The 24707-nt window shown below is 51.6% G+C and overlaps 1 protein-coding gene and 4 non-coding genes across 8 annotated transcripts; 4 read left to right on the plus strand and 1 right to left on the minus strand.

The window, feature by feature from the left end:
• Positions 1 to 82: 82 nt before the first annotated feature.
• TRNAK-CUU (transfer RNA lysine (anticodon CUU)) lies at positions 83 to 155 on the plus strand. The gene has a single exon. It is a non-coding gene; the product is annotated as a tRNA-Lys (tRNA).
• A 2887-nt stretch (positions 156 to 3042) lies between these two features.
• TRNAV-AAC (transfer RNA valine (anticodon AAC)) lies at positions 3043 to 3115 on the plus strand. Its single transcript has one exon. It is a non-coding gene; the product is annotated as a tRNA-Val (tRNA).
• Positions 3116 to 9773: 6658 nt separating this feature from the next.
• TRNAA-UGC (transfer RNA alanine (anticodon UGC)) lies at positions 9774 to 9845 on the minus strand. The gene has a single exon. It is a non-coding gene; the product is annotated as a tRNA-Ala (tRNA).
• A 2069-nt stretch (positions 9846 to 11914) lies between these two features.
• TRIM7 (tripartite motif containing 7) lies at positions 11915 to 21623 on the plus strand. Of its 4 annotated transcripts, none has more exons than XM_073222071.1 (7): positions 11915 to 12877; positions 13813 to 13908; positions 16903 to 17127; positions 17780 to 17802; positions 18107 to 18222; positions 18669 to 18704; positions 20044 to 21623. In XM_073222071.1, exons 1-7 carry the CDS (start codon positions 12374 to 12376, stop codon positions 20553 to 20555), a joined length of 1512 nt encoding a protein of 503 aa, XP_073078172.1. In that variant the 5' UTR covers positions 11915 to 12373; the 3' UTR covers positions 20556 to 21623. The 4 variants fall into 4 exon arrangements, with proteins under 4 accessions (XP_073078172.1, XP_017505401.2, XP_073078171.1 ...); XM_017649912.3 differs by having other exon boundaries at positions 11921 to 12877; positions 16897 to 17127; XM_073222070.1 differs by having other exon boundaries at positions 11924 to 12975.
• Positions 21624 to 24119: 2496 nt separating this feature from the next.
• TRNAT-UGU (transfer RNA threonine (anticodon UGU)) lies at positions 24120 to 24192 on the plus strand. The gene has a single exon. It is a non-coding gene; the product is annotated as a tRNA-Thr (tRNA).
• The last annotated feature ends 515 nt before the right edge of the window (positions 24193 to 24707 follow it).

Genomic DNA, 24707 nt, shown 5'->3' on the forward strand with positions numbered 1-24707 from the left:
GTAGGCGCTGCGACTTTACCCCAAATTGTGCCCCCATTCCGCACTGAGCCTCTCTAGGGACGACAAAAGAAAAGCTGTGGTTGCCCGGCTAGCTCAGTCGGTAGAGCATGAGACTCTTAATCTCAGGGTCGTGGGTTCGAGCCCCACGTTGGGCGAAGTTTGTTTTGGAAACGAACCAGGGAACTTTTGAAGCAAAGGCAGCTAAGTGGTCTACAGACCGTGGACTTCCTTGTTCCGGTTAGTGCTTCCCAGAACCCGCAGGTAGTCGGCGACGGATCCAAAGACCGCGCACAGCCGGGGGCCCTTGCAAGCCTTAGGAAGGGAAGGGAGAGGAGGAGAGGGGAGGGGTGGGGTGGTGGTGGTGGTGGTGGTGGCGGCGGGCGCATTCCTGGGCGCTCCGCCTGCTGAAATCTGCCTACCCACTTTCGACACGCATTAGGCGCCTTGTGTTTACCGGGAGGGCGGCCCGCGGCCCGGGAGACGCAGTGGGCGCCCAGGGCCCCGGGTTCTCCTCCGCCTCCGCAGGCGACTGGAGGCCAGGACTCTGTCGCAGCCGCCGCTGCCTAGTTTCGATTTCCCGTCTTAAAAAAAAAAAAACATCTCTTGAGACCCTCGACTTAAGTACATTCTCCTTTATGCTCCATTGTAAGCGTCGTACTTTTGCGATGTCGCCCCTCACATTTCGGCCTCATTCCCCCCACACACAAAGGAACGTAAAAATGTCCTTTATTTCGAAACACCGGAACCGGTCCTCAGTTTACCGGGCTTATCACACAACTCTTCCTTAACGTCAGGTGCAATTCATTCATTCAGGTTGACTGTTCCCTTGGTCCTGCAAATTCAGCGCGTCTTCTGCTCTCCGTCTGCAGCAGTCTCTCCCACACGCCCACCAGACCGCAAGGAGAGTCTGTTGACCATATGAAGCCCTTTTAAAGGTGCGAAGGAAGTATAGCATCGCCTTCGGTCTTAGAAATATGTGGAAGGGGCGAGTGAGGCCGGGCTCAGCACGACACCGCAGGAGGCAGCTGGACGGCTCTGCTCGGAGTCGGCTGGGCCAGCCCTGGATCGCTCGTGCGCCTGGGGAGCCACTGCTACGGCCTCACCTCGAAATTTACGGGCCTAAACGAGCTGGTGTTCGAAGAGTTTCAACTCTGACAGTTCGTCTTGCACAAATGCTGACTGCTTCGTTTGCAAATTCTGGTTTCAGAGTCCTTTTCTACCACCTTCACCAGGACCGGAAAAACATTCCTGAAAAACTCGGGCTTTTGGTTAAGGAGCAGCAGAACCCAACCCACAAGCCGGGGGCACGGTCGCCTGAGCTTTGCTGCAATTCTCGCTTTTCTGCAATTCTCGCTTTTCTCTCCTCTCCACCCCTTCCTCCACCGCCTCTCCGGCCAGGCCGGCTTTGGGATCCCGCTGCGGGTAAGGGGCCCGCGCTGCTCCCGGCGCAGACGAGGCAAGCGTTCATCAGACGGGCAGCCCTGGCAGGACCTCTGGTCCTCTCGTTCTTAGTGGTGGAAGCCAACGAGGCATGGGGGCTCACTCTGATTTGCCTTTCGGGGGGATTCCTTCAGGGATGTTAAGCAGGAGGTGCGAGGGAACCGTGAGACTGCGTCAGGCAGAGGGGCTGGAAGGCCACGGCCACGGCCCAGACGGGAGGCGGCGACCGGACCAAGCACGTGAAGGAACTGGGTGCGCGGTGTGTACCCGGGCAGGAGCGGTGCTCCGGGCTTCTGCTTTAGATGGTTTACCAACCAAGTCAGAAACTGAGGACTGGGGGGTAGAAGGTGAGAGGAAAGAGAAGTGAGTTCAGTCTTGAGAGGTCTATAAGGACATGAGCAAGACACGGAGGAGAGCGGCGGATGCTGGAGCCGCGGATTCGGGATAGAGGGAGGGTCAAGCTGTGAACCCCGAGGTGACTCTCCACGGAGGCGTCTGGGTAGTTGGAGGAGTCAGAACAGGAGGAAAGCGAGCCGCGAAATTTCCACCGAGGCCAACCGAGTGGAAAAGTGCAAAAAAGGAGGGACACATCTGTAAAGTCCAATCGAGCACATGGTCTAGAAAGGGAAGGTGGTAGGTACAGTGTCTATGAATTGGGCCACCTGCAGACCCTCGGTGACCTTGATCAGAGAACTAGACTCAGATAAGAGAGCCTCCCGCTGATGGAGAGGTGCTTCGGGGTCACAGACCGTCTAGGATCCCTGCTCAGCAGGACACAGCCTCCTTTCCAATTCCCAGCCCCCAGGTCTTCCCGTGACAGCGTAAGCGACAGAAAAATATTTTGCAACATTAAACCATCGACATTACTCTTAAAAATCTGCATTTATGTAAATCTACATGTAACACGTGTTAAGCCTCCCAGTTCTGCGCATTGAACTCTAGGACTGATGAGTTTTATTTTTATAAAATACTTAAAAGATGTGACATTTTCAGAATTTCACATTTTCAGCTTTATTTAAATAACATAGGCTCAAAATTTGACATTCATTTCGATTTCTCCTTTATTTTAGGTAATTTTGCATAATTTAGAAGAAATATGTAATTATTTTTTAAAGTATTGGTAAAATTGATTTCATTTTTGGCTTTTTATATTTAATTTATTTTTCAACGAAAGTATATTCAAATCTCATATGCTTTGAATATTGTATTTCTTTAATCCTCTAAGGTTTTAGTGTTAATAGAGCGCAAATTATGTGAAAATTTAAACCTTCCGTCTGTCTCTGTAGAAGAAAGAAAAAAATTGACAGAGCTATCCAGTCTTAAACCTCCGAAGCCATATTTACCGTTCCGCTTGCGAGGCCTGCTGCTTTCTGTCACTCCTTTTTTTTTTTATTAATTTCTGTATGTGACTGATTTCACGACCCAGTAACTGGCGGTCCTCAGTAGTTGGACAAACACTAGACCCGGGCGGCGGGGCAGATCGGTGTTCCAGGGCGGAATAGTTTCAAGGGCTCTAGCTTAACAGGTGGCAGGGGACAGGGCGACACCTGGGCGGTGCCCATAACTATAAGTTTAAGGCTCATGAACAACGGCTGGGCGTCAGTTTCCGTAGTGTAGTGGTTATCACGTTCGCCTAACACGCGAAAGGTCCCCGGTTCGAAACCGGGCGGAAACAAAATGGTAACATTTTTACCGCTAGGTGGGCTCTTTTTCTAACCAATGAGGTTTTTTTTTTTTTTACTTCAGCCACTAGTCTTTGGGATACGTATGCGTATATACACACGTATTTTACTGTAGATCTATCCGCACTCCTGTCCTTGCCGATCCATTTCCAGTTCACTTCAGCTAGGGTGTTCCAGGTGCCTAGGGCTAGGTCACAGAGAAGGCGGTCTATGTCATTACCACCTGCCAGCAAAGAACTTACAGTCCTGGCTAGTTAAAAAGAGCAAGACCCATAGACCAACAGAACAGACTAATATAAACCCAACCATATATGGTCAGTTAATATATGATAAAGGAGCCATGGACATACAATGGGGAAATGACAGCCTCTTTAACCGCCAGTGTTGGCAAAACTGGACAGCTACATGCAAGAGAATGAAACTGGATTATTGTTTAACCCCATACACAAAAGTAAACTCAAAATGGATCAAAGACCTGAATGTAAATCATGAAACCATAAAACTCTTTTTTTTTATTTTTTATTAGGGTATTATTGATATACAATCTTATGAAGGTTGCACATGAAAAAACAATGTAGTTACAACATTTACCCATATTATCAAGTCCCCACACATACTCCAGTGCAGTCACTGTCCATCAGTGCAGCAAGATGCCACAGATTCACTATGTGCCTTCTCCGTGCTACACTGTTCTCCCCATGATCCCCCAGAAACCATAAAACCCTTAGAAGACGACATAGGCAAAAATTTCCTGAGTATAAACATGAGCAACTTCTTCCTGAACGCATCTCCTCAAGCAAGGGAAACAAAAGCAAAAATAAACTCATGGGACTACATCAAACTAAAAAGTTTCTGTACGGCAAAGGACACCATCAACAGAACAAAAAGGCATCCTACAGTATAGGAGAATATATTTGTAAATGACATATCTGACAAGGGGTTAACATCCAAAATACATAAAGAACTTACACAACTCAACACCCAAAAAGCAAATAACCCAATTAACAAATGGGCAGAGGATATGAAGAGACAGTTCTCCAAGAAGAAATTCAGATGGCCAACAGACACATGAAAAGATGCTCCACATCACTAATCATCAGGGAAGTGCAAATTAAAATCACAATGAGATAGCACTTCACACCAGTAAGAATGGCCAGCATTGAAAAGACTAAGAACAACAACTGCTGGCGAGGATACGGAGAAAGGGGAACCATCCTCCACTGCTGAGCTAGTTCAACCACTGTGGAAAGCAATATGGAGGTTCCTCAAAAAACTAAAAATAGAAATACCATTTGATCCGGGAATCCCACTCCTTGGAATTTACCCAAAGAATGCAACCTCTCAGATTCAAAAAGACATATGCACCCCTATGTTTATCGCAGCACTTTTTACAATAGCCAAGATATGGAAGCAACCTAAGTGTCCATCATAGGTGAATGGATAAAGAATAGGTGGTACATATACACAATGGAATACTATTCGGCCATAAGACAGAAAAAAAATCCTACCATTTGCAACAACATGATTGGAGCTGGAGGACATTATGCTTAGTGAAATAAGCCAGGTGGGGAAAGACAGTGCCAAATGATTCCCTCATTTGTGGAGTATAACAACGAAGCAAAACTGAAGGAACAAAATAGCAGCAGACTCAGAGACTCCAAAGAAGGGACTAGTGGTTACCAAAAGGGAGGGGTGGGGGAGGGCAGTTGGGGAGGGAGGGAGAGGGGGATTGAGGGGTATTATGTTTAGTACACATCGTATGGGGGGTCACGGGGAAAACAATGTAGCACAGAGAAGGCAAATAGTGACTTAGTAGCATCTTACTATAACTGATGGACGGTGACCGCATTGGGGTGTGGGTGGGGAATTGATAATATGGGTAAATGTAGTAACCACATTGTTTTTCATGTGAAACCTTCATAAGAGTGTATATCAATAATATCTTAATAAAAAATTTAAAAAGAGCAAGATGCGGGAATGTCACGTAACGACAAATGAAATATTAAGAGTGCAGGGAGGAATGAGTTGCAAATGCCTGGTGGAAGACAGGCGGGGAGAAGTCACAGGAAAAGAGCTGCGGTGGGAGGACCACACCATCCACAAAACATGGGGCAGGTGTCTCTCTCCAGGAACCTAACACCCCCGCGAGGAGGGTATCGTCCCCGGTTCGCAGGTGAGGCCGCCGAGGCTGTGTCACGTAAGGTGAGGAAATAGCAAACGACCTACAGGATGGAGAAGGGGAAAGAAACAGGGCGCTGAGAGAAACTCAAGTCAGCGCAGCCGGGAAGGTAGCTGGGTGGAGGCCCGGCCGCTCCCCACCACGCTGGCCGCGGTCCGCAACCTCCACGCGACAACACACCGAGCGACGTTCTCCCGCCGCGGCTGGGTGCCCGCCGTCCCCGCGGCCTCCTCGGCCCTTCAGCGGCGCCTCGCGAGCTCCCGCGGCCCGTGCGCACCCACGCGCCCCACAGCACCCTCATTGGCGGCGCGGCGGCCTCGGGCCTGCGGGACGCCGGGCGTGCTGGGAACCAGGCTCCAGAGGCCGGGCAGAGGGCGGTGAAGGCTTCAGAGGGCAGCCCAGCGGCGGTCGGGCCCCAGGAATTGCTCCTGGCCCGGGAGACGTCAGCGGATTTGCGCCCCGCGTGGGACCTGGCAACGCAGCCGCCTCTCCTGGAAATGTGGGTCCAGCCTTCACACAACTGACACACGCGACAAGCGATTTCTTTCCCAGAGCGTCTGTCACACTTGAAAGTCAGAGAAATAAAACATCAAAGTAGTAAATAGAATTGTCTTTCAAGTGTCACTCAACTTGAATGGAGACAGAACATGACCCAAAATAGCCCGGTGACGGCAAAACCTGTAAGGCCACCTGTATTTGCATAAGTACACACACACATACACATAAACACAATCAATATCGTGCCTATTTATTTACCAGTGCTCTTCTACACGTCTGTGCGTACATTTCCTGAATTTAGACTCGCTCACTCAAGCCAGGGCCCAGCCATGGAACTCAGAGACCCAGAGTAGAAGAGAGTGCAAGATTCTGGACCCCAATGGAAAAAAATTCTCTGGATCCACGTGCTGACCCAATTTATTTTTATTCCTCAGGCTGACAGATTATCCGCTGCACCCTCTCCAGGATGACCTACTCGGTGGCCCCAGGATTCTGGGAGGCCAGGACCTTCATATCTCCTGTCACTTCTCTCAAGATGGGTTTTGGTTTGTGCCCAGGCTCAGGCAAGAAGCTGCAAAGGAGCTGACTTGTGTGAGTCATATTTTTTTGAGTTACACTTAATGCCAACTTGTCATTATGGCTTTATAGCTTTCCTAGACTCATCTTGTTTCACTTAATGCTAGTAACTATTAATCTCTTTTTCATGAGTAAATTGTAGCTGCTTTTCAGTGGGAGCTGCTTTACTGTAGCCCCTTTGATATTTCAGTTTGAAAGCATCCTTGTTTCCTGGCAGCTATTCACACTCTGGGCCCACCTGTAATTGTGTCTGCCTTAGGATGCAGGGGGATATTCCGGGAGCTTGAATTTTTTTCAGTGAGGAGTAAAAGGAAAGAGCCAAATCTGGGCACCAGAGCAGTGCATGGAGCCCAAGGCCTCTGGCTCCCCCACTTCCAAGGGCCTTATGGAAATTTAGTAACTTTAATTCATGAAGGAATTAGTGGAAAGGATTGTTCCAAAAATTGTTTCAAAAATTGTTAGTGTTATAAGAAAAACAACATTTGTAAGCTGAATTTAAAATCTCGAGAAAAACTAGATTTTAACATTTATAACAGTGATAAATTGATTAATCACAAAGCAAGTATTTCCATATTCATTTCCATATTCACAATCCTCCCCTTGATCCTAGATACTAAATCTCAATGACAGCAGAAATGGTTTCCCAAAATACCCAGTGATTTTAATTCAGTCGATCCTGACACCGAATGCAGGAGCAGGTCATTCTGGGTCATCTTTTTTGGCCAATCTTTCTTTGGCATGCTGTCCTCCAGAACTAGGTTGCTCTGACTGACATTTTATCTTCCTGCTTACCCCAAATTCACGTTTCCCAGGACACCGGCTTGTCACTGAGACTTGCCTTTTATCTGGGGGACTTGCACCCTGACACCAATATGAAAAACAGCTATAAAGTAACAGGGTGAGCATTTGATGATGTTTAAGCCATCTCTTCTGATGATACACAGAACCTGGGAGAATGACTTTGTTAAATGAAGGGACAAATAAAGACCTGATACTGGAGTATTTTTAGACTCGTTACAAAATAGCTGTAAATATATTAAGCCTGAAGATAATTTTCTGCTTCAGATAAGGTTTTTAAATGAAAACATTCAAGTGGATGGTTGATTAATAATTTATATGTAAATTATATATAACTCTTATTGTAGAGCACCAATGACATGCATCATCTAATAATTTATATATGGCCTGTATGACACCTAGACCAAATAGAAAATCACATACAAATTTAATTTCTTATATCTGGTTGAATTCTTCCTGACCAAGGGAGAAAACTTTCAGACTGAGAAATATCTGAGTAGGCCTTTACGATGATGTCAAGTTTTGCAAGTGAAGAAACATGATAACCTCCATAAAAACAGACCTGAAAAGAGAAGAAAAAGTGGTGCCCTATGTAACAGGACTAGAAACCATAAATGAGAGTGGCACTGTGTTCTTCAGAATCTTTTGCCAGAGTAGGAACTTGTGAGGGGCAAATGGGGTACCTTCCTGGGTCCTGCAGTGGATATTATCTTGTAGGATAGGCAGTGAGGGGCCCTGGCAATATTAAGGGGGTAGAGTCACATGACAGATTTACCGTTAAAGCAGCCCATTGCCACCGGGGCAGTGGAGAAGCAGGCAATCTCATTCATGGCTGGTGGAAGGGAACATCATCCTGTAGGGCCCAAATCTAGTGACTTGTCTATTCTATAAAATTACGAATCACATATAAACCTAGACCCAGCTATCTCACTTCTGGGAATTTGCCCCACAGATATGAATACAAAGTGCAAAATGATGGCATATGATTATTAACTGAACATTGATTATATTAATAAGAGGTTGGAAACAGTATGGGTGTCCACCAGTAAGGTGGAATGTCATGCAGCTGCAAAAAACAAAAACAAAATTGGGTAAATTTTGTCTTGAAATGGAAAGATCTTCAAAATATAAGAGAGTTGTAATAATCTTTTTGTATAACTCCGGAAGATTATGTATGCAAATACAAAAGGTGTTACCTAAAGAAGGAGAGTAGGAGTTCAACAGTTTACACTGGATATTTTTATTGATGGTTCAATTTTTGAACCATATAGTGTATTACCTACTCAAAAGATGTTTTATTTAAAAACTCACTTTATGAGAAAATGCTATGGCAATTCTTCAAAAAATTAAACATAGAAGTACTACATGAGCAGCAATTCCACTTCTGAGTATATGCTCAAGAGAAGTGAAAGAATGATCTTAAACAGATATTTACACACTCATGTTAATAGCAGCATTATTCACAAATAGGCAAAAGGTGGATGGAACCCAGTTGTCTATTGGCAGATGAATAAACAAAATGTAGATATACATAGAATGGAATATTATTAGAAATAAAATCAAGGGAATTTTGACACATGCAACATGGATGAGCCCTGAAGACATTATGCTCAGTGAAATAAGCCAGTCACAAAAGGACAGATATTGTATGCCTTATATGAGATACACAGTAGTCAAATTCATAGAGACAGAGAAGTAGAATGCTGATTGTGAGGGGCTGGGGGAAGGAAAGAATGGGGAGAGTGTTTACTGAGAACAATTTCAGTCTGTGAAGATGAACAAATTTTGGAGATGGATGGTGGTAATGGCTGTACAATGTGAATGTGTGTAAAACCACAGAACTGTACACTGAAAAAAAAGATACATTTTATGTATATTTCAACAATTGAACAATTAAAACTAATTATACATGAAATTCATTGTTACCAAATAAGGGATAGATTAATCAATACACGAAAGGCTGCAAACAACCGGTCTAACTGAACACTGTCACCCGAAATCTCTACAGGAGGTTTTCTAATTTTTTTGCTGGATATATGGTAATGAACTGTTTACTCTGAGCAAGTTTAGGGACAAAATAGAAAACCCCCCATGCCCAATATAGAGCTCGAACCCAAGAGCCTGAGATTAAGAGTTTCATACTCTACCAACCAAGCGGGCCACATAAACTGCGTTGCTGGTCCCCAGATTTTATGCCAAGGTGTGATTCAGGCTGTATCAGGTACCGAGATGAAAGTCGGTGTAAACCACAGTACGATCGGGCCAATAGGGCTGTTCGCAGCCTGAGGATCTCAAAGTCTGATGATTGTGCCTCACCGTCCCAGCCGCTCCGTCGGTTTTCTGCGTCCTATCCTCTGTCAGAGATCTTGCCCTTTTCCAGCCCCTGAAAGTGCAGTTTGGAGAACGGAAAATGTGCGCACTCTGATGCCACTGGCATGCTCACCCTGTGATTTCTTTCTTTTAACTCGGAGTGTGTGGTGGTCGCGCCGACGCCTCCAACCTGAGCTTATTTCGCGGTCCGCGGTTTTCTCCAGGGATCTGCAAATACGAGCTACATATGAACTTGGAAGAGAGCAAAAACAACTGGCGCACTGTTGCGCTGGAGATGCCGGGGATCGAACCCGGGGCCTCATACATGCAAAGCATGCGCTCTACCACTGAGCTACATCCCCTTCTGCGAGCGATTCTTCCCTCAGCTTCCCTAAACTTTTCTACTCGGTCACCCGCGCAGGGCATGGGCAGATGAACGATGTTTGAGGCTGCAAACCGATGGAGTTTGAGCCCTCAACCCATTCCCGGCGAGCAAACTGTGAAGGAGGCCAGCTGAGAGGACAGGGCTGGGATAAACACCTAGGGGTAGAAGTGGAAAAAGACGGAGAAATCATCGGGCACGATGCCCAAAATGAACTGTGAGCCGAAAAAGAAAAGTAAGGAAGACAGTGCAGGATGCTAACGTTTGTTAAACTAAAAGAGGGGAGAGCGTTGTAAAATATATGACATTTGTATAAAATAATTCCCAATTGCAAAGTCGATTGCTTAGGGTGGAGAGGAGACTGGGGCGATAACCACGCGCAAACTTTTCACTGTGAATAGCTCTGAGTTTTGAACCACGTTTAAATCAATACAATTCAGGAAAAGCTTATGGAGCGCCTACTACGCACCAAGTACTGCTCTATTAAACTGGAAGTCCAACCGTGAGCAAACGGACACCGTCCATCTCCTCTAACAGCTCGCATTTCAGGGCAGGAGGGGGAGTGCTATAGAGAATACCCAGCCAGTGTCGGGGGAGAGTGTGGTAAGGTGCAATTTTAAACTGACCGGGGCAGGCTTCATGGAGGTGACTTTTGAAATAATGTGGGCAGTGAGCCATGCAGGTATCCGGTAAAGACAGGTCCAGCTAAAGGGAGCAGCAGTTCAAAGCCCCTGAAGTAGGATCTTTGTGTCGTGTTGCAAGAATAGCGAGGAAGTCCATGTAGCAGGGCACGAGTCAACAGGGGAGAGTGATGGGAGATGAGGGTAGAGAGGCAAGGCGCAGGGGATGGGGACAAAGTACGGGTAGGGCCTTTGGGCGATTGCAAAGACTTCGACTTTTACACTGAGATTACTCAGTGGGAGCCACTGAGGGTTTGAGCAGAGGAGGGCCACGATCTGACTTAACATTTTAAGATTTCTCCCAGTTGGGTGGAGAAGGGCAGAGGAATGGCACAGAAGAGGAGAGAACTGTTGTGATCACCCGATCATTGGAGATGACGCAGTGGAGGGCATGGAAGAGTGAGGACATACTGAGGACTGGGGGTGGCATATGCACAGAGTTTTCCTCTGGGAGCCACAGAGGACTCCCTGGTTTTGGCCTGAGCACCCGGAGGGCTGGGGTTGCTGTGAAATGGGATTCGGTGGGGAAGGCTGGGGGAGGCGCAGCTGGAGGTGCGGAGCGGAAGGATAGTTGGGTGGGGAGCTGGCGAAGCCCCTCGGCACACAGCAGGTGGGGACGCTGCAGAGTTGGATGTGGGAGCCAGGCATTCTACAGGGACCTGGGCTGGGGATGTGTACCGTGACCTCAGCAGGGAGAGGGGTTTTCAAGCAAAAATTAGTGGAAGAAATCACAAGGGAGTGAGTATAGACAGAGGTCCAAGTACTGAGCCAGGGCACGGAGAGGAAGAGGAGGCCCAGAGAAAGCCGAGGAGGTAGGAGGCAATGGAGGTGGGAGGGGAGCCTGGAAGTGCAGTCCTGGAAGGCGCTGAGAAAGGGTGTCAGCAAGGAGGGCGCATCAAAGAACCCAGGTGAGGGGAAGCCTGAGAAGGGGCCTTCGCCTTTGGGTTGGGACCACTAAGGTCACTGGTGACCATGACAAGGGAGGTTTCTAAGGAGAGTGGGGGCAAAAGCCTGCCCCGAATGGCCTCCGGAGGAGGGAATGAGGAGAGAGGGTGTGGAAGCAAATAATGCTGGCGGCTCCGGAGGGGGTTGTGGAGACCAAGTGGAGAGACGTTAGATTGGGGTTGTTTGGGAAAGGAGGATAACACCGAATTAAGTGGGGAAAATTGATTGTAAATGTATTGTTAAAAAACAAAAAGAATAGACGAGGGAGAGGTCAATCGCGGGAAAGGTAGTGGATACAAGGCCACGTTTGGGGGTGGGGAGCGGGGCAAGAGCAAGTCCCAGACTCTAAATTTAGCTCAGCACAGGGCCCGGGACAAACCTGCGCTCCGGGAACCCGACACTGTGGCCCGGGCGCCAGGTCCTTGCCTCGGCCGTGCTGGGGCGGCCTCGGGCCGCACCCGGGAGGGGTGCCCAGCTGGGCGTGTGCGCCCACCTGTTTCGGCGCGTTTCCCACGGCTGACTGGGCCGGGCTGGGGAGGCTTAGAGCCTGAGCGGGGGCGGCGACGGAGAGAAGGAGCCGCGGGACGGAGGGCCGCGGGCCAGGACCGAGGATTGACGCGCCCTGAGCGGGGGGGGCAGGGCGTTGGCCCGGGTGTGGATCCCCTCGCACTGTACGCCCCGCCCGCCGTCAGCGCGCACTCTCCGTCGCGTTTCCCAGCTGGGCGCGCCCTCCGCTCAAGCGTCGGTCAGACCCGCGTCCGCCCCGCCCTTGCCCCCCCGTGGGCGTTCCGAGGCCAGCTCCAGCCGCCGCGCTCCGAGCCGCATACTGTCCGGGCCCCCGGCCTCCCCGGCTCCGCCCGACTTCGGTGCATTGAGGGCGCACATGGCAGCGGTGGGGCCGCGGACCGGCCCTGGCGCCGGGGCCGACGCGCTGGCACTGGCGGCAGAGCTGCAGGGGGAGGCGACGTGCTCCATATGCCTGGAGCTCTTCCGCGAGCCCGTGTCCGTCGAGTGCGGCCACAGCTTCTGCCGTGCCTGCATCGCGCGCTGCTGGGAGCGCCCCGGCGTGGCGGCCCCCGCTGCTCCCCGCGCGTTGCCCTGCCCCCTGCCCTGCCCGCAGTGCCGCGAGCCCGCGCGCCCCAGCCAACTGCGGCCCAACCGGCAGCTGGCAGCGGTGGCCGCGCTGCTGCGGCGCTTCAGCCTCCCCGCGGGCGCGCTAGGGCAGCGCGAGCCTACGCGGGCGGCGGCAGGATGCGCACTGCACGGCGAACCGCTCAAGCTCTACTGCCAGGACGACGGACGCGCCATTTGCGTGGTGTGCGACCGCGCCCGCGAGCACCGCGCACACGCAGTGTTGCCGCTCGACGAGGCGGTGCAGGAGGCCAAGGTGAGCGCCGGCGCCACCCCAGCCGGTCCCCGGGTACCCCAGTTCCGGCCCCGCCTTGCGACGCACGCAATACAGACGACAGGCAGGCAGGCGCTCCGGTGAGCCCCTGCCTCCTCCTCGCGTCCCAGGGTGCCCAGCACAGGCTCTGTGACTGGACGCAGCTCTGCCTCTGTCACTCCCACACCACCAATACCACCCCCCCCCACCCGCCTCGCGTTTCCCTCTGGGCCCCTGCTGGAGCCCCTGCGCGATGCCCCACAGACTTGGCGCTTTTCTTTCTGCGGTACCCTGGCTTCCCTCGTAGTCTCCGTCACATCCACACATCCGCTGCCCGTCCCTGCCCCCCGACTCGAGCCGTTCCCTTGGCGTGGCTCTGTTCACCGTCCCTACCTCCTGGCGCCGAGGGGGGCGACCTTCCCAAGAGGTCGGGGTATAGAGCGGGGGTAGGGGGAGCTCCTGAGTTGAATAGAGCGCAGAAAGCCCAGAGCCATCTGGGCGGTGTTGAAACTGTCGATTCTGGGCGCCTCCCTTTCCTGCCTTGAGGGCTGAGCGCGAAGGTCTCAGGCGCACAGTCCCGTCTTCCTTTGCTTCTTACTCCGCTCCAGTTCTCCCACCCACAGAGTTTTCTGATGGTGGAAGAAAAGAACAAGGCCTGTTGGGCTGCGCTGGTGATGGTGGTGGTGGTGGGGTTGCGCCTCAGCCTAGATGGTCTTGGAAAGTGAGACCCTGGGGCCTTGGAGGTCTCCCTGCAGTTGCCCTGTATCCCTTTGATCAGCCTGCGCGTGCTGTACGCACCCCGACGTCCAGGGACGACTACACCCCTGCCACGTTCTCGAGCAGCAGGGCTTTCCCTTTCTCTGGCTGGCTCTGGAAGGCACTTGCGGGGCTTTGCAGAATCCTCTCCCCACAGCGTTCCCCCTCTCACTTTCCCGCAGGAGCTCCTGGAATCCAGGCTGGAGGTCTTGAAGAAGGATCTAGAGGACTATGAGGTGTTTCGTTCCACTGAAGAGTGGGAGAGCAAGGAGCTCCTGGTGAGCCGGGCACCAGCCAGGCAGAGCCCTGGGTGACAACAGAGAGCCGCCTGCCACCCTGGCTCTGTGTGTATGGTGTTACGGTGTGTGCCTGTGGGACAGCAGAGGTGGATTTTAGAAGGACGATAGGATGCGTATTATAAAGTGTGGCCACATAATTTATTGCATAACTAGAGCTTTTGAGAGTGAAAAGTCGTGCCAACGTAACTATTCCACAGCTGGCTTCAGCAGAACTGTCAGTGACTCAGGATGTGTAATCACCCTAAGGTTACACGACACCCCAGTCAGTCAGGGCCTGTGCAGCGTCTTGTAACTGGAAGCATTAATGTTTCCGCAGAGAAACATGTTACATTCTTACGAAGTAGGAGTGAAAGTACAATAAATAGCCTTTTGTCAGTTTAGGGCATGTTTTTCCCCAAAAAGAGTTATGTAAAGTCTTCTTTTTAATTTTTTTTGTCATGTTTAGGGTCTTTGAAATTGAGGCTAAAGGGGAATGAAAGGGGCTGTCAGAGCTGCTCCAGCGCCGGCAGAGCGCCGCTGTGGGGACTTGGGTTCCCAGCAGTCTCTGCTGCGCAGTCCACTGTGCGCATCGCCCCCTGTGGGATGGGGGATATCTTGTCTTCCTTCCGATGAACAGGGAAGTGGAGCTTTCTGGTTAAGGTGGACAAATGTGGGTCACAGACTGTCATTTTCTATATCGAAAATCCAGTAACTAGCTGAATAAATAGGTGTTAAGAGAATGCAAGGACCCAGTAGGGCCTGGTAGGACAGGGCCATTCAGTTCTGGAGTTCGAAGAGGCAGGAAGAGTAACTTGAGGACTCTTCTGCCCTGAGGTGGGGAGGGGTGGGCGGAAGGGGAGGGTCCTGAGTTCAGATGCCCCAGGGTCCTTTCCTGACCCTCAGCTGCAGCTGGTATGCCTGCATCCAAAGCACATCCCAGCCATCCCGTCTGATCATTCGCTGGCCTCCATGGGAGACCACCCTCGCCCCTCCAGACCTACATCTTCCTCTGCTGGGGAAAGAAGTAAGCATCGGTGGCTCTTACAGTTGTACAACCACCCAGAGGGCCTTCCACAGTGTGGACAGCTTCATGGACTCCACTCCCCATGACACTGCTTAGGACCTTCAACTCTGTCCTCTGACAAGACCCACCCACCCACACTCTGGCCCACATATTCTTTCTAATTACACAGTGCTTGCTTAATGAAACAAGAGGTAGAGGACAACTACTGTTGCAAGATAATAAGGAGAATGAGTATTTTTATTTGAAAATGCTCTTACCAGTTTCAGGAGTGGCTCTCAAAAGAAACCAGCTTTGGTCCCCAGGGGACATCTGGCAAGGTCTGGAGATATTTTTGGATTCAACAGTAGGGAAGGGATGCTATTGGTATTTACTGGTAGAGGCCAGGGTGCTGCTTAAACATCCTGCAATGTGCAGGATAGCCCTCCACAGTGAAGAATTATGTTGCCCCAAGTGTCCATAGCACCAGGGTTGGGAAACCCTGATTTAGAGTATTTTGTCACACTTTGTTCAACTCATGTTATTTGCTTGGGGGGCCTTATGATATAGTTGCAGGAAGTTCAGACTTTGGGGTCAGACTCCCGGGGTCAGAATCCTGGCTCCCTATTCACTGGTGATGTGCATCTCTGTCTCCTCATTTTTAAATGGGATGAGAGTGTGCTCAGTCATTGGGGGTGGTCAGTATGCTGGTGTCAACATCTATAAAGAGCCCCATACTGCTGCCTGCTTGCCCAGCACCCCAGAGATGAAGGTCCTAGGGAGCAGTGGATGAACCCAGGTCTCCTGACTTCAAAACCCACTCAGTCTTCTCATCCAGCCATCCTGCCACCCCTAGAATTTCAGGGAAAAGGAACTTTGACAGTTGAGTTTGTCCTGGAAGGACAGAATCTTTCTCACCTGTACATGGCCATGACCAGGCACACTTGTTGTATCATGTGGAGTCCTTCTCAGCTGTTCAGGTAAAGAATCAAGAGTCTCAGGAGTGTGAGTCTGTGTCTGAAAACTCCCAGCGAAAGCTCCTGGCTATGATGATAACGGAAAGACTAGACGTGAGGCTTGCACACTACATACTCTGACGCAGGTGGGCATGGGAGCACTGCTACTGCGGGTAACTGACGATGATGCTGCCTCATCTACTTCCCTGCATTTCCCAGCTTCTGTATTATGAGCATGTGTTCTCTTTATAATAAGTGCTCTTTACAAAAGTGAAGTGAAGAGTGAGAGTTGCAGGGTGATGAATGTTAAAGAAATTCAACCAAGTAAAATTTAAAGATGTTATTGGCTTTATTCAGTGATTCACGAGTCAGGCAGCATCCCATCTAGCAGATAGAAAGGAGCTCCAAAGAGCTGGACATGGCAAGAGGGTTTATAGCAGGAGGGGGCAGGAACAAGGAGGTTACACTAGGCAGAAAGTGGGTTGGTTATTGCAAGGTTACCTACCCTGTAGGGGTCGGCAAGAGTTTATAACGGGTTTCCTATTGCTGTCAGGTGATTCCTGTTTGGCTGGTTTAAGATTCCATCTCTGGGGGAGCTGAAACTGTAATCAAGTTTCAGTGTGGTGAGGAGGGGCTCAGCATAAGCAACTCCATTTTGGGCCTGTTGTCTTGAAATAAATGTATTTGGGGAAGAAAAGTGACCTCAGTTTAATCTTTATGGTGGCTCCAGGAGGCACTAATTTATGTCTCCCGCTTGGGTGGTTCCAGGGTGCATTTGAAATTGCCCTAGGTTGCTGGGACACATCTTTGACAGAGGAAGCGAGAGCAGGTGTTAAGGCCACTGCATGCTCAGATATGGGATATTTAAACTAGAGGATGTGCAGGGCAGGCACGTATGGGTGGATCTCTGACCCCTGAGCAGTGAGGGGAATGGAACACTGCCCTGTGGCACACCTCAGAGGCTCCTGTCCAAATGCCATGTATTGATGCCTGTATCCCTTCACTTCTGCTACTTCTCCTCCCCTGGGACAGAAACAGATGGCAGCCGAGCGAGAGAAGGTGAGTGTGGAATTCCAGGCACTGAGGGCCTTCCTGGTAGAGCAGGAGGGTCGGCTCCTGGGCCGTCTGGAGGAGCTTTCCCTGGAGGTGACACAGAAGCAGAATGAGAACCTGGCCCAGCTCGGGGGAGAGATCACCCAGCTCTCCAAGCTCAGCAGCCAGATTCAGGAGACAGCTTGCAAGCCTGACCTCGACTTTCTCCAGGTGAACATGTCTCTGCCAGGGGTTTGAGTCATTTGTCTTAATGTATCTTGGACCACTGAGAACATAGTCAGAGCCTATGAGTTTAGCAGAATCACATACTTTGGAGCTGGGCTGGACTGGATGGAGGGAGTTGCCCTGATGCTCCTGGGCTTAGAAGCCTAAAGGGATGTGATAAAGCTTCCTTGACCATGAGCCACAGCAATAATCCTACATCATACTCCAGTTTATACACACTGGACAAGTCTCAGAGAATAGCACTTACCTTTACTATGTATGATGTACTTTGATGTTTTCTATTGTTATTTCCTTTTAAAATAAATAGTCACAGCCCACTAAGTAAACTTCTTAGGTCACAAATGGTCAAGAGCAGTCATTTCATTTAAAAGACAGAAGGGCTGTGCTTCTCTTGGGTGGGTTCAGGAGCAGAGGTTCCAGCGCATGGCTCTGGTAATGAAGGGAGCATTTGCAGAGCTGGGGGCAGGGTGGAGGGTCACTGCACTGATGAAACACCAGCGGCCAGCCACAGGGGAAACCATTGTCCCCGGGCCCAGGCAGGTGGCGCTTACTGCCTGAATAAGCCTCAGTTCTGTTTTCTCAAACGTGATGGAGGTCACCTGAAGCTGATTTGGTTTTCTTTCAATTTTGTTTCCAGGATTTCAAAAACACACTAAGCAGGTGAGTGGACCCAAGAATTCCTTGGGCTTCTCTGGCCTAGCTCTCTTTTTTCCACTGAGCTCTCTCTCTTCATTCATGACCTCTCAGTTCCCAGCCTCCCACCAGCCTCTACTGCCTTACCTGTGTACCTTCCAAGGCAAACAGAAGGTGTGCCCATGCTTGCCTGCCTAGCCGTGGGTATTCCAGCATGAGGTTGGCCTCTCCTTTAGCCACCGCTCCCCTCCGAGAGGACCCTGCCATCCGTCACAGCCCAGTGGGAGTGGGACAGTGTTTGTGGGCCTCCCTCAGGGTCCTTGTCCTGCAGGTGCAGCAACGTGCCTGGCCCCAAGCCAACCACAGTCTCTTCTGAGATGAAAAATAAAGTCTGGAATGTTTCCCTCAAGACCTTTGTCTTAAAGGGGTTGCTCAAGAAGTTCAAAGGTAGGGGCCCGAGCGTGGGGCTGGGCCATGCCGTGCTGGCTGCAGAGCTGTGTTTGGGGCTCCCAAGGATGTGCCTTTCCAGAAGCTATGAGAAGGCATGAGGTGGAGTATGTCCAGGCCAGATTGGCACAGGCAGTGATGGCAGTCTCTCCAGGCCCCTAGGGCACAAAGCTTCCCCCAGGGACAGCTGAGCCAGAGGAGTGGTGGGGGCAGAAAGAGGGATGAGGAGGGAGGGCTCAGTTCAGAGCAGCTCCAGGCCAAAGAGTGTAAGTGGGAGAGGCAGAGCCAGAACGGTGGCCCCTTCCCCGGCCCCACCGAACGACCGAGTGTCAGCTCTCTCTGCCTCTGGGTTACCTGGGCAGTGAGTGAGCCAGTGGGGCTGTGAACAGCAAGGGGTCACAGTCATCGCCCGGTCATTAGGCACACCCTGCTTTGTTTCTCTTCAGAGGATCTTCTGGGAGAGCTGGAGAAGGAGGAGAAAGGTAGGATGACTGTGACAGTGAGTGCCTGTTACCCCACCAGAGTCTGTGTCCCTGGGCTTGGTGCATGGCTGGTTCCTTCTGGCCTTGACACTGTTCTCCATTACCCTGTCCCCTCATCCTTGCTTCCCAGTCCTGGCTTCCTCAGGCCACAGCGAGCCCTGTAGACCTATAAACTGTGGGTCAGTTGCCAGGAGGAGCCTCTCCACCCTGTCCCCCTCCTAGAAGATGGAGATCCCTCCTGGGGTCTGGCTGTGTGCAGGGCTCAGGGGAAGTGGGAGGAGACTGATGGTGGGAAGAAAGGTGGTTTCTGCTCCCACACAGTGCTCAGGTGAGTGGGCCAGCCCCATGGAGAGGGCAGGGCACATGCTCCTCATACTGACCACCAATCCAGCTAAGCCTCAGTTTACCTGGGCATAATCTAAGCCTTCTGAGCCAGACCATGGATCTAAACCAACTGCTCAGCACCCAGCAGCAGCCTATCATTCGGTCTAGTGGTCACTGTGGCCTTACAGAGCCCCCTGCACTCCCACCCCCTGGCTCATCCTGGGCAGTCACACACCCCTTGCTGCTCCTGGAGGACACCAAGTGGGCACCCACCCCACGGCTCTCATACTAGCCGTGGTGGGCCTGGAAGGAGCTTCCCACAGACAGCTGCATCTCTGACTTCCTCACTTCCTGTATGTCGCTGCTCAAATGCACATTTTCAGGGAGGCCTTGCCTGGCCCTTCCTGAAACTATAGCCTGCTCTTCTGATCCCTATATGTTTATCATTTATTGTCTCTCCTTCTCTTCCTCCCAGAAAGGAAGCTACAGGAGGGCAGGGGTACTGGACTGAGGGATTCCCAGGGCCTCCAAAAGGCCAGAATATAGTAGTACTTTCAACATATGTGTGTTTTAACTTCTTATTATGGAAAATTTCAAACATACACAAAAGTAGAAGAGCCTAAACAACATTATGTGCACATCATACACCTTTATCTAATGTTTTTTCATAAACATCCCCACCTACTTCTTCCCCCTGAATTATTTTGAAGCAAATCACAGATAGGAACATATTTCCATCAATATCTCAGTATGTCATCTCTAGAGATATACTTTCAAGAAAACCACAAAACCATCACAACTAGAAAAATTAATGAGTGTTTCCAATATCTAGTGTCTGAATTTCCCCAGTTGTTCTTTAAACTGGATTTGTTGATCTGTTTGAATTAGGGTCCAATATCAAGTTCATACACTGCATTTGTTTGAATTCAAACATACTTGTTGAGTGAGGGGGGGGAAAAGGACCGGGAGGGAAGTGTGCGAGGGCCGGCACTGGACGTCCCCTGTCTCTCCACAGTGGAGCTGACCTTGGACCCCAACACAGCCAACCCCCGGCTCATCCTCTCTCTGGATCTTAAGAGCGTGCGCCTCGGACAGCGCCCCCAGGAACTGCCCAGCCACCCGCGCCGCTTCGATACCAACACGCGGGTCCTGGCGTCCTGCGGCTTCTCCTCCGGGCGGCACCACTGGGAGGTGGAAGTGGGCTCCAAGGACGGCTGGGCCTTCGGAGTGGCCCGTGAGAGTGTGCGCCGCAAGGGCCTCACGCCCTTCACCCCCGACGAGGGCGTCTGGGCGCTGCAGCTCAACAGCGGGCAGTACTGGGCAGTGACCAGCCCTGAACGGACGCCGCTCAGCTGCGGGCACCTGTCCCGCGTGCGGGTGGCCCTGGACCTAGAGGTGGGGGCCGTGTCCTTCTACGCCGTGGAGGACATGCGCCACCTCTACACCTTCCGCGTCAATTTCCAGGAGCGCGTGTTCCCGCTTTTCTCCGTCTGCTCTACTGGCACCTACTTGCGAATCTGGCCTTGAAAGGCATTGCCGGGCCTCCTATAGGGCACCAGTCAGCGGCGACTCCTCCTTGTCCTGGCTGCCCTGGGAAGGAATGTCACCCTCCGACTGGGCCTCCTGGGCACTTTGGGTCTGGTGTCCACTCTTCTGCCCCATGCTGCCCCCAAGGGGCTTTTGCAGACTACACCATTGGAAGCTTGAGAGTGGGCAGTTGGGAGAAAGGGCTCTGTGGTTAACTGAGCAGGGGAAGAGATGCCTTGGACCCTCAGGCCTGTCCCCTGCCTGTTGTTGACATTTGGGCTTGGCCTGAGCTGTGAGGAGGTAGTGGCAGATGAGGACCCATCTCAGCTGTTGGCAGAATTGCTTTCTATCCCTGGGGCTGTGGCCCCAACTCTGCAGGGCTTCTGGTTTCCTGGAGCAACACCAAGCCCTGGTGCTGGGCTGTCCTCACTGGCAAGGGCGCAGGTTCAGGCCTAGCCACCAGGTTCTTTTCTGCCTTCTTGTCAGCTGCCCACTCTGCCTTCATAGCCCCGGATCCAGCTGGCCTGAGGAGGTCATCTCCTCAAGCTTTACTCACAGCTCAGAGAGTATGGGCCAGAACTTGAAGACCTTTGACCTGTACATGAGAGAAAGGTCCAGGACACAGTGTGTAGGCATGGCTGCCCTCCAGTACCCCTCCACGTGATGATACAGTCATTTGTATCTCCTTGGCCACAGTGACAGCCACATATTCTCACAATGCCTAAATCCCTTTCACATGCCAAAGGACAGTCTTCCTTGGGCAAGGAGACCAAAGGTTCTGGAATTCTGAAACACCAATTTTACAGATGCAACTACCACCAGCATGGAAATGCACAGAGCACAAACATGCATCTTACAGACTTTTCTGGAACGTGCCAAATGTGTGTCAACAGCAGAGGACCCTGGTGCCAAGGCCTGCTCAGCCTGTGCCCCATGGGTTATCCCTTGGCTAATTGTTCTCCAGCTTCTGTATGGTTGGGCTTCCAGAAAGTGGTGGCAGACTGTCCCTTGCTTAGCGCTCCCCAGGAAAGGGGGGTGGGGAAATGGAAATACAGACTGTCAGCTCATTTCTACAGTGTCTTGGTTCATTCTCAACTTCCCGAGTCTGAGTGAAAGAGCACAGGTATGGGCCAGGGTTTCTGCTAGATTGGGTGAGCATGTGTGTGTTTATGTGTGTGAGGCACATTGCACATTAGACTCCCTCAGCTTGCAGGGGCAGGGGGCCTGTGGATTTCGGAGAGGGCATTTATGAGCATGTGAATAGGGTTTAACAGTCAAACAGATTTGGTCAATTTTGTCATACCCTGTTACTGATTTGTGGTTAAATGTTAGCCACCCATATTTAGGTGAGGGCTGTAGGCTTCCCTGCTAGATGAAAGCCAGCCTTGGACCTAATTTTGTCCTGTATGGGTTGTTTAGACAGATATGTTGGCATTCAGGAGAGTGGCAATCGAATACTCTGATCTGCAAGCATCATGAGTTTCCATGTTCTGTGTCTGAGATGCTTCAAGCACACTTTCCATACAAGGGTCTAGTAGGGCATGATGCTGTTCTAAAGACAGAGCCAGGCACATACCACCAGGCAATCAGAATCCAGTATGTTCTATGAGTTGGGGACAAGACGATTTAAGATCCAGCCTACAGCAGCGTTTCAGAGGGTGAATCCTATGTTGTGTTCATACATGGAAAGTGTCTCTAGAACGTTGTAGCCAATCCATGTATTTGAAAACGTTTGATTTCCACAAGGGAAACCCCTTTCCAGCATTCATCTGCTAATTAAATTGCCTAATGTTATCATCAAGCCCTGTTATCTGGCTTTGCATGGCTTTGGACTGAGAATCACAATTAACCCTTTGCATCCTCTGACTATTGGGGGTTGAGTTCGTTCTGCTGAGTTCTTGTCCCCGATGCAACAAAGGAAGAGACATAGTAAGCGAACCAGAATGAGAGTTTTATTTGAATACACTCCAAGAGAGTAGCTGGCCAGTGTCAAGGGGGACCAAGGCAGGCTGCTTACTGTGAGGCTTCTCTGTGTAGGACAGGTAAGTCCTTGATTGACTATCTGGCCTTGGAGGCCTGGTCTAATAGGTAAAAAAAAGAAAACAGGGACTGCTCTCTGACTGTTACTGTGCTAGTCTTCTAATGTTTTTTTTCCCTCTTATCTGGGGAGAGTCTGTGTTTAAAGACTTCTCATCTGGGTATGTTGTTTCTTTCGTCTGGATGTTTGGACATTCCAAGTAACTCCCAGTCCTTGAAACTTCAGCTAATTATGTCTGTGAGTCTTTTCTGGCCCTCTGGTTTTATCTGGTTAACTCTTTGAGTCCCTTTTAGTGGGCTTTACTGACTTTATTCTCCCTCCATCCGCATATGTCTCTACCTTTCCGCCTAACGTAAATGTCCTGAAGTATTACAACACATATTACAGGTCACGGAAGGTGGAGGTTCTGGGGATCGAGGGGGTGGCTGTCCGGGGGTATATTTTTCAGCTTTGTGTTTGTGAATGTGATTGTGTGTCTATCAGAGTTCACAAAATAACTGCAGAAATATATATATCGGAAGAGACATGAGGACAGTTACATAACAACTGTGCCTTTTGGGCAGAGAGGCGACTTCGGCTGTCATAATGCTGGTATGAGAGTATGTGTGTATTTTGCTCTTCCATTCTTTGGGCATCGTGAGATCTCTGGGCCTCTGGGAGCAACGACTGGCCTAACAAGGGTCCTTCTGACCCCACCTATTAGTCCCAGATCCTTGCGAGCCAGAGCCATGAGGGCCAGCTCCTTGCACCAGACCCTGACACGGGCTCCTCAGCATCCAGACTGGAGGGCATCCAGGGGCCCGTCTGTGGCCTGGCCTTGTCACCTGGCCTTGCAGGAACCACAGGGCAGCCGGGGCCGCCAGGCCACGGGCCACCACCTATAGCCGCCGCTCTCTGACCTTTGCTGGGGTAGGGCTCCTGCCCCTCACCTGGACACTTACCCTCACTTCCGGCACAGTACCCGCGGTGGGCCTTGAAGGCCCCAGCCGGTAGCTTCCAGGGAGTAAGGTGGGCCCGAGGGACTGCCTTTTCCTAACGGGCCTAGTGGAGCGGCAAGACCGCGGCCCAGCACCTCCCCGGAGCCCAGCTTCTGATTCTCCCCGTCCCAGCCCCGCCTCCGGTTCCCGCGGCTCCGGCCCCGCCCAGCCCACCTACCTAGCCCCGGCATGACCTCTGACCTCACCCCCGTATACCCGCGTAAGGGGCGGACCGCGCCAGGACCCCAGCCCGCGGAAGAAGCCCAGGCTCCTCGCGCTCCGCCCCGGAGCTCCGCCCTTGCGCCTTACAGGCCTGGCTCGCGCGTGAGGCCGGCCGTCTGGGCGGGGCTATCTCCTGGGATTCGCGGCCGGGCTCGTGGCACTGACACTTACGTCGCAAGTGAGGCGACGGAGGCCGGAGGGGGCTGTCACGGGCCGAGGGACGCCAGATGCGCCTCCCGTCGATTAGATCTTCCGTATGGTTCTCTGCGGCTGCGCGGCGACGATGGTGGCGCCAACTTCTCAGGCATAGAAAATACTACCGTAGGTGGCTCCATAGCTCAGGGGTTAGAGCACTGGTCTTGTAAACCAGGGGTCGCGAGTTCAAATCTCGCTGGGGCCTGCCTTCTTTTCCCACTTTTTTCACTGTTTTACGGTAGGTAGAAAAGCGGAAGATGCGCAAGCCAAAATGAATTTCCTCCTCCCTGCGAGGCCGGAACCCGCGGATCTCCCTGTTCGTGTCCCTCACGGGCCCCGGCCGCCAACGGCCCCTCCCTGCCGTTGTCTTGTTCTTCGAATTGCCTGTCCCGCTGCGTGGTCGGCCTTCAAGCACAGGCGTCCACAGCACCGCCGCCTTAGCGGTGCGGCGCTCGCTTCCTTCTAAGCGCGCTCGGCGAGTTCGTGGCCGTCCTTTCGCTCCCCCCGTCGCCGCGCTTGGTCGGGACTCGCCCCTCTCTGTCCTCAGTCGTGTGGAGACCACCTGCGAACGCCCTCCGTCCCCACGCACCCGGGGACCCGCTGCTGTGGTCGGGATCAGTGTGAAACCCTGCACGCTCGCCGTTGCGCTGGGGCCGCCGTCTGGAGCCTACTGTGCGGTGGCCTTACGTTGGGGCGGGCGCCTGGGGCTGCCGATCCCCG

The sequence above is a fragment of the Manis javanica genome, chromosome 14 (genome assembly GCF_040802235.1).
Source record: "Manis javanica isolate MJ-LG chromosome 14, MJ_LKY, whole genome shotgun sequence".
NCBI classification, from domain to species: Eukaryota; Metazoa; Chordata; class Mammalia; order Pholidota; family Manidae; genus Manis; species Manis javanica.